This window comes from Chanodichthys erythropterus, chromosome 13 (assembly GCF_024489055.1).
Source record: "Chanodichthys erythropterus isolate Z2021 chromosome 13, ASM2448905v1, whole genome shotgun sequence".
Taxonomy (NCBI): domain Eukaryota; kingdom Metazoa; phylum Chordata; class Actinopteri; order Cypriniformes; family Xenocyprididae; genus Chanodichthys; species Chanodichthys erythropterus.
Window position 1 is genome coordinate 27,645,191 of NC_090233.1, and position 11,304 is coordinate 27,656,494.

At 36.5% G+C, this 11,304-nt stretch overlaps 1 protein-coding gene across 1 annotated transcript; it reads left to right on the plus strand.

Annotated features, from left to right (window-relative positions):
• The first annotated feature begins 9,883 nt into the window (after positions 1 to 9,883).
• On the plus strand, positions 9,884 to 10,351 carry ifitm1 (interferon induced transmembrane protein 1). The gene is made up of 2 exons (XM_067408207.1): positions 9,884 to 10,072; positions 10,163 to 10,351. Exons 1-2 carry the CDS (start codon positions 9,884 to 9,886, stop codon positions 10,349 to 10,351), a joined length of 378 nt encoding a protein of 125 aa, XP_067264308.1.
• The last annotated feature ends 953 nt before the right edge of the window (positions 10,352 to 11,304 follow it).

Genomic DNA, 11,304 nt, shown 5'->3' on the forward strand with positions numbered 1-11,304 from the left:
GAACAATATTCCAGTCTGAAAATTTAGTCTTAAAGGATTAGTTCACTTTTAAATAAACTTTTCCTGATAATTTACTCACCCCCATGTCATCCAAGATGTTTATGTCTTTCTTTCTTCAGTCGAAAAGAAATTAAAGTTTTTAATGAAAACATTCCAGGATTTTTCTCCCTATAGTGGACTTCAATGGGCACCAAACAGTTGAAGGTTAAAATTAATTTCACTGCAGCTTCAAATTGTTCAACACGATACCAGATGAGAAATAAGGGTCTTATCTAGTGAAACCATCGCTCATTTTCTGAAAAAAAAAATGAAAATTCTATAAGTTAACCAGAAATGCTCATCTTGAACTAGCTCTCTTCTTCTCCTCTATATGAATTCCAGCAGTGTAGACACTGCTAAGTGTAATACTGCCCTCCATAGGTCAAAGTTTGAACTAATTGCTATATACTATTGAACTAGCATATTGCATATAAAAATTAGTTCAAACTTTGACCTGTGGAGGGCAGTAATACATTTAGCAGCATCTACACTGCTGGAATTCAAATAGAGGAGAAGAAGAGAGCTAGTTCAAGTGAGCATTTCTGGTAAAAAAATTATATAATTTTCTTTCTTTTTTTTCAGAAAATGAGTGATGTTTTCTCTAGATAAGACCCTTATTTCTCATCTGGTATCGTGTTGAACAATTTGATCGTGTAGAACAATTTGAAGCTGCAGTGAAACTAATTTTGACCTTCAACTGTTTGGTGTCCATTGAAGTCCACTATAAGGATAAAAATCCTGGAATGTTTTCATCAAAAACTTTCCTTTAACCCTATTCCTACACCTAAACCTAATCCTACCCATAATTTATCCCTAAAATCAGAGGGGAAAGATAGGTGAATAACATTGATGTAGAAGCACCTAACCCTGGTTGCAAGCCTAAACTTGACATAAACAGTAAACTTGTTCCTAAAATCGTATTGGTTGATTGGAATGTTGTTCCAGGATCAACAAAGATGTTGATCCAGGAACATTGTCTTACTTGGCAAAATCACAGTGACCTGTTTGGTCATAGGCCTATTATTGTTTCTGTATTTAAAAAAAAAAAAAAAAACACACACACATGTGCCCCATTGTTCTTGATTAACAGAAAGAAAGAAAAACCCTAAAAAGAAGGCAAATTGATGCTTAAGCTGATGTGTGTTTGTGCTTGACATTTTGAAGACACAACTATGCACATCATGTGCAGAGATACGATCTTGTTTATCTAAATGGTTTGCATAAATCTTGCTGGAGTTTATCGCTGTATCATGTTACTTGCTACCACATGTCTTTTAGATCACAACACAACACAAGAACAGAATTGTTCTTCACACGCACTGTAACTGAAATTTAAAACTGTTAAAAGGCTAAAAAAAACTGTGGAAACACTCCCAGAAGGTTCACAACATGGTTACAATATGCCCACGATATGTTATGCTGTTTGCTGTAACAACAGTAGTCAGAGAAACACCGAACTACAATTTTATTCGATCCAAAGACTGTAGATGTAGAAAGATGGTTCACTCCTATTAGTTAAGAAGAAACTGCAATGCGCAATATGGCAGAATACCTCCTGACTTCTAAAGTAAAAGAGACGATTGTTGATTGATAAAATCATTGCGTCACTGCAGCGGTTCCCATAGAAACCTGAGACTCGCACTTAGGACTGTACATGCTCATTGGCTCGTCTAGACTGAAAAATAAGCCTTTTAATGCTATTTGAGCATAAGAAACAACAATTATGGGACACATAAATTCAAAATCAATGTTATTTTATTGTAAGTTCGCCAAGCATTTTTTTAGATTTTATTCCCCCATTCAAACAGATAGGACTTGGTCTTGGATGCCAGAATTAGCTGCCCAGAGGCGTTGCAAATATGGCCACCGAGTGAACAGACTTTTCATGAAAGGGACTTTGTTCGATCCCAAAAGGAGTTAGATCATTTGAATAAATGGTTGGCTTCAATCAGAAGGGACCACTGGCAGCCAAACAGCAATACACAATGTAAATAACTACTGGGACTGTCATATACATAACATTATAATGGGAACACTATTGTAATAAAATGTTGTGAATTCTCTGGGTTTAGCTGCTATTTGAAGGTGCTGTTGTAGGAAGAGCACATCCACAACAGGAGTTACACATTCTGATTAGCACATAACGAGTCATTTTGTGCAGCTAGAAGTTAAAAAATTGTTACGGATTGCACTGGGATACGAAGATAGAGGATCTAAATGCAGGTTTTATTGAAAGGATAATCCACACTTGAGGTCAAAAACAGGCAAAGGGTCATAAAAACAGGCAAAGGGTCATAAATCCACTGAAAGGCAGTCCAAACAAACAACAAAGCAGAACCAGACAGACAGACAAATCCAGAAAACAGGGAGTGAATAAGAATAATCAGGAAACAGGAAACAAAAAAATCATGAAAGGACACAGGAACTATTTATACACAGGCACAAACAAGCTTAACAAGATGAGAATTAACAAGGGGGCGTGGTCCAATGAGTGTCCATGGTAACAGACAAAGGGAACAGCAGCAGGGAAACATCAGGTGCACAAACAACAGTCGAGTCAGGGAACACAGACTGGGATCGGGACAGTAATATTAAGTTTATGTAGTATAAATATCTAATTAATCTCACAGGTATAGGATGTGTTTCGTTGAGGTAAATAACCCGCAGTGCTTCATTGTGCCGATGATCATCTTTAGCTTCAAGGGTTAGTTCACTCAAAAATGAAAATAATGTCATTAAGTACTTACCCTCAAGTCCTTCGTTAATCTTCGGAACACAAATTAAGATATTTTAGTTGAAATCCGATGGCTCCGTGAGGCCTCCATAGGGAGCAATGACATTTCCTCTTTCAAGATCCATAAAGGTACTAAAAACATATTTAAATCGGTTCATGTGACTCACATCATGTGAGTACAGTGGTTCAATATTAATATTATAAAGCGACAAGAATATTTTTGGTGCACCAAAAAACCAAAATAACAACTTATTTAGTGATGGCCGATTTCAAAACACTGCTTCATGAAGCTTCGGAGCATCAATGAATCAGCGTGTCGAATCATGATTCAGATCGCGTGTCAAACTGCCAATGGCTGAAATCACGTGACTTTGGCGCTCCGAACAGCAGATTCAATACACTGATTCATTTATGATCTGATGCTTCCTGAAGCAGTGTTTTGAAATCGGCCATCACTAAATAAGTCATTATTTTGTCTTTTTGGCGCACCAAACATATTCTCGTTTCTTTATAATATTAATATTGAACCACTGTACTCACACGAACTGATTTAAATATGTTTTTAGTACCTTAATGGATCTTGAGAGAGGAAATGTCATTGCTCCCTATGGAGGCCTCACAGAGCCATCGGATTTCAACTAAAACATCTTAATTTGTGTTCCGAAGATTAATGAAGGTGTTACGGGTGTGGAACGACATGAGGGCGAGTAATAAATGACAGAATTTTCATTTTTGTGTGAACTAACCCTTTCAGTGTGAGCGCTCAAACAAAAATGCAAAACATTAATAAGATTGGGTTTGTCATATACAAAACATTATAACTGTATACGATATTGTAATAAAACGTTGTGAATTCTTTGGGCTTAGTTGACATGTTTTAGCATGTTGTTACGGGAAGAATGCATCCACAACAGGAGCAACATTCTGACTACATAAGTTCAAGTTCATCTGTGCATGATTTTGTGCAAATATTAGTTGTAATATTATGTTTATTTTGTATAAATATCTGAATTATTATCTTATATAGGATGTGTTCCATTGAGTTAATTAACCAGCAAAGTGCTCTCTTCAGCACATGCAGCTAAAATAGCAATGATGTTATTTCAAACAGTAATAATAAAGATTATTTACTATTACTGTAATATTAAAAATATTTAATATTTAAAACATTGATGCATTATTTTTAATAACTAGCACTTGTATTGTATTGCTATTATTTTCATCAACAATATGGTTTGAATCATTGAATCAATTCCTTATTGTCCGTGTGGAGGCTATTTCATTTTATTTATCCATGGCACATGCATTTTGTTTCTTTATATGTAGCCTAAGTAATGTTGTCTAATGACTTGTTTGCATTTAGGTATTTTATTATTTATTTATTGATTGTTAAAATAGATATTTGGTAATACTTTTTCTGGTGTATGGTGATGGATTATATAGAAGATATATCTACCTTATTCTCAGGGGCGCTTTAGAAAATGTAGAAATGTTCAGAAAAGTAAGTTGGGGCAGATGCATCGCAGATTTTAAGAGACAAAACACAGCTGGAGGTAATAAATAAGGATCACAACCGTTAACAGATGTTTTTTCCAAATATTGATTTTTTTTTTCTCCCTCAAATTGTCTCATTCAGAATGTGCTGTGTTCGTTGCCATGTCAGACACAAAAAATGGCGGTGAGCATAGCGGAAGTGACGTCCATGAATATAAAGTGGTGCAGACATCAATTTGTAGGCCAACGAGTTAGCAGTTTAGCACTTCCGGTTCCATCGTGCCGAATTCAATGGGTTTTTTGAATGAGATTTTATTTAAATGGCTAAAATAAGGTCTGTAGTAAACACAAGCTCAATGTATAAAACGCTTTCATGTTTTATAGACTATGACATAAAATACATCAGTATTAACCTACCTGTGACTTTCTGAAGCTGTTATGTTTCTTGAAAAAGGTGGTTGCTAACAATTGGCTAAATCAGACTACAGAGGCAGTCGGGGAGATTAAACGTCATCACGCCAAACAAGTAAGCCGAGTTCACTTTTACAGCCTCGTTATACTTACAGTTGTCCTCTTATAAACTACTTTGACTCAAACTTTATAGTTTTAGATAAAAACTGAAAGAGCTTTTAGAAGCATGGTGATGTTGAAGTTGTGAGACCTTGGTGTAGTTCGTTTATAGCCTATACCAGTGGTTCCCAACCACATTGCTGGAGGCCCACCAACACTGCACGTTTTGCATGTCTCCTTTCTCTGACACACCCATTTTAGATCTTTGAGCCGCTACTAATGAGCTGATAACCTTAATCAGGTGTGTTTGATTGAGGAGACATGCAAAATGTGCAGTGTTGATGGGCCTCCAGGAATGTGGCCTATACCTTTAGGTTTTTACTTCTGGCAACTACATTTAGGCTTCAAAATTCATAAAAATTGTTCATCTGTGAAAACCAGTGTGAAGCTATTGGCCTACTGTTACGTCCCATGACGTATATCATTCATTGATGTTAATTTTGTGAATATATGTGTATGTGACTGTGTTTCCCTGATGCCCAACAGCCTGCTGGGAAGTGTAGTTTTTCCCTGTTTTCCTTTGTTCCTCCCTGTCCTCTTCAGGAGCCTAATTGATGCCACCTGTTCCTCGTTAGAGTTGCGGAGAGGAGCTTGCATTAACACAGAGGGAACTGGCTGTTCACCAGAGAGAGAATGGCCTGTGTGCCTTCCTAGACCTTTTGTTGAATGTTGTGTTGTATAGCGACAGCTAAGTGTGTAATTGCGCCATTATCACTGCCTGTAGACACAGTAGGGAGGTGGGTGCCTTTTGTTTTTACTAACCCCTGTTTTTGGTTAGTAAGGTAGTCAGGTAAGATTTGTTTAATTGATGTTTTTGTTTGACAGGTTATTTAGATTCCCTTACTCCCAGGTAGTTTGCTACTTTTGTTATTTTGGCTTGAGCCCCCTCCTGAAGCTAGATGTGTCTTCTCATTATTTATCATTACTTATTTGAGTTATCCCTATTGTTTTGCCTTATTCTTAATTGTTATAAGAGGCTTTAATTTGAATAAAACCTTGCAGAGTTAATCTGTGTTTGTGTGAGTTCTGGGAGTGCTGACAAAACCAACTCCCTCTCATTTTTGGCCTTGTTTTTCGAAGGGATACATTTTTCATTAGTTTTTATTTCTATATATTGCTCTCCTGCCACCCCTAGACAAAAGGGGGATGTAATTAGGGTTGCACGGTGTACCGGTACTACGGTAGTATCGCGATACTAAAGCTTCAAAATACTGGCGATGCCATTGTATTTTTCAAACGGTAGTATCGTCAGTACCGTAAGGAATGTTGTATGTGCGGCAGGTACACTTCAATTGAACATGCGTGCCTGCAAAAACATTACAAGAGACTGCCGTTGACTGTCTGCTGTGCCCTGTGTAGTAAATGCTCTGTAGAATTAGCGCCTTATTGTTTCCTGATGCTTCAGTTAATTTTGCAATGAGATAAAGTTGCGCTTGCACGTTGTTGTTGTCATTTAATCTGGAGGAAGGGTCTGAAATTCACTTAATTAACATCATAAAATCTTTATATAAGACTGAATTCTCGCAGTTTTCCGTTGCTCATTTGGCCACTTCTGGAAAAGATTAAATAGTTTGTTTCTAGAAACACGACAAACACGATTCAGACAAATGCAATTCCATTCATCAATAAGTTATAGCGGGTTTGCTCTCGGTTCTTATCAATCATACCAATCGTGATTTTTTTTTTTTTTTTTTTATTATAAATGTATTATGTTTTAATATAGGCTACATAGCCTACTGCTCTCCAGTCAGGGTTAGATATTTCAAGATAGGCTGGCAAAAATGCTCCTGATAGTTCGTGACACGAGCAAGAGCGCTGTTTTTGTTTCGTTTCTAAATGAATCTGTTTTTGAACAAATTGGGCGAGTCACTGACTCACTAATCCATTCATTAAGAAAGTCATTTGCTTCGTTCCTGAATGAATCAGCCGTCTTGAACGAATCGGTTGAATGATTCATTGACTTGATCATTAACACTTGCTGCCACCTACTGGCGACTTTAGTCTCCCATCTAAAAGTAGGTCTATTCTATCATTTTTTTCCGCCAACATTTTTATTTCTATATTCAAATTTTATATTTGAAACATTAATATCATAACATTATTTATGCAATTGTAATTGAAGTGTAAATGCATAAATGTTACATCGTAATGTCAGTTCATACAGCTTCTGTGCAGTGCTAAGATGAATTTTGTTTACAATGATTCATTTGATTGGTAATAAAAGCCTGTTATTCATTCTCATTAATGAAGTAGGCTATTCAGAGAAAAATCTGGTCTGTTTTCATGTTTTTTTATGAAAGTTTGGTTCATTTTGTATACTGCATGGTATCGCGATACTACTTGGTATCGTGATACTTCAGCTGGTATAGTATCGTAAGACATTTTTATGGTATCGTGACAACCCTAGATGTAATACATTGATGTCAAACTTGCACCACTCCATTGGAGCCTTAAATTATAATACTTTTATGCAATATAAAGATCATGACTTGTTCTGTCCTCTCTATAATATGTTGAATTATTAAAAAGCTGCACTATTCATTTAAAAGAAATGTCTTTTCATTTTATAGAAGCCTTAGCCTATATTTGTTACGAAATACATTAATGAAAAACAATACAAAGAGCAATGTGGAACATTTTAACTTTTATTTGTTCCCCTAAATGCTGCTTTTTTTTCTTTTTTTTTTAGTAAATGTATATTTTTATAAAACTATTGTGCACTCATGATTTATCTAGAATAATTTTTGCTGCTGAATTGTCCACTAACCTAATTTATTTATTTTCCCATAGATTAGGGTTATAGTCTTGTCTTACTGTGGCAGTTTAAATCTTTGCAAATATCTTCCGAAATTTCTTTTGACAGAGATGGTTGGTGGTTTTGTGTGTGAGTGCGAATGATTCTTGGGTGGGGGAGGTTTAACAACCAGGGGGAAAGGGGCATGGTGTCCAAGGTCACTGCAGCTGCCACCACAGCTGGAAAAAATCTGGAAACAATGAATCAAGTAGCCTGAAGCAGACAGCCTTTATTATACAAGTTGTTCCTAAGAACTGCAAAATTCCCATCAGTGTTGCGAGACATTGCCTTAATTTATAGGCTACAATTCCTTTTTTACAGTCATTGCATTGTATTACATAATTACAGAACGGTAGTTATGTAGAACTGAAATATGGTTATAGCTACTGTAAAATACCTTTTTAAAATGTCTAACAGTGTGGAAAATCCTGTAGTTTCTATGCTATTTAATGCAAAAATCATTCATGTAATCTCAACCCAAATGTATTAAATGGTTGAGCACGATAAAGATAAACGGTGACAACAAAGAATTATCTTTGTCAAAGAATTGTAAACTTGTTTTGTCTTGTCTTCATTTTTCAGTGCGTGCGTGTTTAGCATGTCGGTGCATGTTGTGGGATCATGACTGTTTTGATTCAGGGTTGTATTTCCCGTAAGCATCGTTAGCCAAATATGGTCGCAAGTTCCGTCATTCGCAGCATGGTTCAACGAGTCTGTGTTCCCGAAAACATCATACGTTCCCAAACAGCATCGTAAAGTTGTGTGTGTGTGTGTGTGTGTGTGTGTGTTTGGAAGGAACGATAGCTCTCGATCTGTGGTTACTAGCATATAGTTTCTTGCTTGCATGTCAGCTTGCTTATTTTGCTTAGGATAAGGATTTATTAAGTCCACATGTCATGCAAACGAGGAACTATGATTCTAACCACATGTCGAGAGCTGTACCAACCACACAAGTTTGCGATGCAGTTTGGGAATGTTCGTTTTGGAACTAGTATATGTTTTCGGGAGACACCGACATGTTAAAATTGGCTGATAACGACGGAACTTGCGACCATAGTCTGCTAACGATGCTTTCGGGAAACGCATCCCAGTTTGGGAATGTTCGTAGGGACTATGTTTTCGTGAACACAGACTCGTTGAACTATGCTGCTATCGACGGAACTTGAAACCATAATTGGGTAACGACGCTTTCGGGAAACGCGCCCCTGAAACAGAGTGGTTTATTGAGGAAATTTAAACAAGACCCTGATGTGTAATTTCTCTCTTTCGCTTTCTTTTTTCTTTCCTTCCTCTTTTTCGTTTTGCTTTTATTTTTGTTGTGCTCTGTTCCACTGTATTTTCTTAAGCTTCCGCACTGCCTAATTGTTCTTGTTTCTTTATGCAAAAAGAAAAAAAAAGTAGTCACGCATGTTCATGTCACATGTTCAACATGCAGATATGTAAAAACACACTCAAAAAAAATTAACCTAAACATACACTAATACACTAAGCAAGTTACAGGTACACTGTTGTAATTCATTCGTGTGAACTAAATGTAAATTATTTAATAATTTTTATATAAATTCATTTTTATTTTATCCTACGTAAGTACTACTGACAGACACAATTACAAGATATTAAATTCTTTATTTAAAATATTGCATAGCCTGTATACAGTATACCTGTATTTTCCCAAAGAACTTCTACAGACTGTAATGTTTTTTTGTGAAAAAAACAAACTCAAAAACAAGTAGAAGTTATAAGGTATACCGCATGGAATAGGCTACACAAGCCTCTCAAAGTCATAGGCACTCATCTTAACAACACAAACGCTTTTCCACCTCATTGTCTATGGTGGTTATATGACCCTGGTGTGTCCGTGTCGAAAACATTTAGTAGTTTTTTTCATAGAGATAGTTCATCCAAAAAATGAAAGCGTCACACACAAACACATACACACACAAATAAATAAATAAATAAATTCGGGAGAACTTCGCCCAATGTTCATGAACATATAGCAAATGACGCACACATACCCTGATGTGTCCGTGTCGAAAACATTTAGATTTTTTCATAGAGATAGCATCAAAAAAATGAAAGCGTCACACACAAACACACAAAAAAATAAAAAATTCGGGAGAACTTCACTTTAACTCCGCCCAATGTTCATGAACATATAGCAAATGACGCACACATACCAGCTGGAGCTCTCTATAAAATGAACTGAACACTTACAGACATCACTGAGAACAGCTTCAACTTCTTGAATTGACATGACAATGCAGGCGTACCCATCAAATGGCGGGATCCTGATGCAGGACAAATGCATCTACAATGCCCAGCCGGTGATCCTGCCCATGCCTGATCAAACACTGAATGATGATATCCTTTTTTCCACATTCAACCTTCACTTCTGTAACCATTGCTGCCTTGGGTTTGGAGCATTGTACAACTCAGTGAAGGTAATCAATAAATATATTTCATTATGTAATCATTTTGCTGCTTCACAAATACCTCAAGCTTATCATATTTTTTCTTTTTATTTGTGTCAGGCCAGGGACAGCAGATTGCTTGGAAACTACGCAAACGCACGATCTTACGGCAGTAGAGCTCGCCGTATGAACATTGCTGCCGTCATTATCGGTTTCATCTTTTTTATTGGCTTCATCTTCATCCTTTTCAAGATATCGAGTGGTCTCACGTCAGCCTTTCATCACCTGACTGTTACTCCAGGGAATTAATGTCTGAATGTTTGTATTTGCCTACAACGGTTTTTATTAAAACATTTATATCTGAAACTTTGCTTTGTTCTTGTCTGGTCACTTGCAATAGTAATTAAATATATTATACACAACAAATAAGCAATAAATAAGACCATTATGTGTTTGCAAACAGCGATGACATTTTCGTGGGCCTACCTTTGCAGAAAATAACAGTATCCTACTGCAGTAAAAAGTTAATTTCGAGTTTTATATCTCACAATTCTGACTTTTTTCCCCCTCGCAAATCCGAGTTTATATCTCACATTTCTTAGAATGACAAACAGAATTGTGAGATATACTCGTTATTCTGTCTATTTCCCTTAGAATTGTGATATAAACTCACAATTGCGAATTATAAAGTCCGAACTAAGAGATATAAACACGCAAATAAAAGAAAAAATCAGATTTATGAAATAAAAATGCATGTAGGCTATGTATGTACCCTATGAACTGTGTATATGAATATCATGTAGACGTACTGTTTACATCAATTCACACTTTAATAGTAGATTAATCATTGCAGGTTTAATCAGTCCAGTCACTGTAAAAGGTCTCCGCAGGACAGTAGTTACGGAGTTACCACATCAGTGGGCGAGGCCATAAACAGAGGGGCGTTTTTGAGAGTGTTACCTCATTTGCCGACGTCAGACTGTGGCTAGGGTTTAGGGGTGGGGTCGGGTGAGGGGGATCATTTTCATTGCATGATTTATAAACACCCACCAGTTTGAAAACACCCACAAATACAGAAACGCCCACTTTTGTTCCGCAGGGACCTCATACACCAAGCAGTGACTGTGACAAATTGGTCTATACCATAGACTGTAAAAAAACATATACACACACACAAACACACACACACACACACACACATATATATATATAGTAATGTTTTTAAAAGAAGTTTCGTCTGCTCACCAAGGCTACATTTATTT

Excerpts from the sequence above, each read along its gene's own strand:
- ifitm1 (XM_067408207.1), top strand. The coding sequence starts at position 9,884 with ATGACAATGCAGGCGTACCCATCAAATGGCGGGATCCTGATGCAGGAC. Across the intron at positions 10,073-10,162 it reads CATTGTACAACTCAGTGAAG|GCCAGGGACAGCAGATTGCT; the intron begins GTAATCAATAAA and ends TATTTGTGTCAG.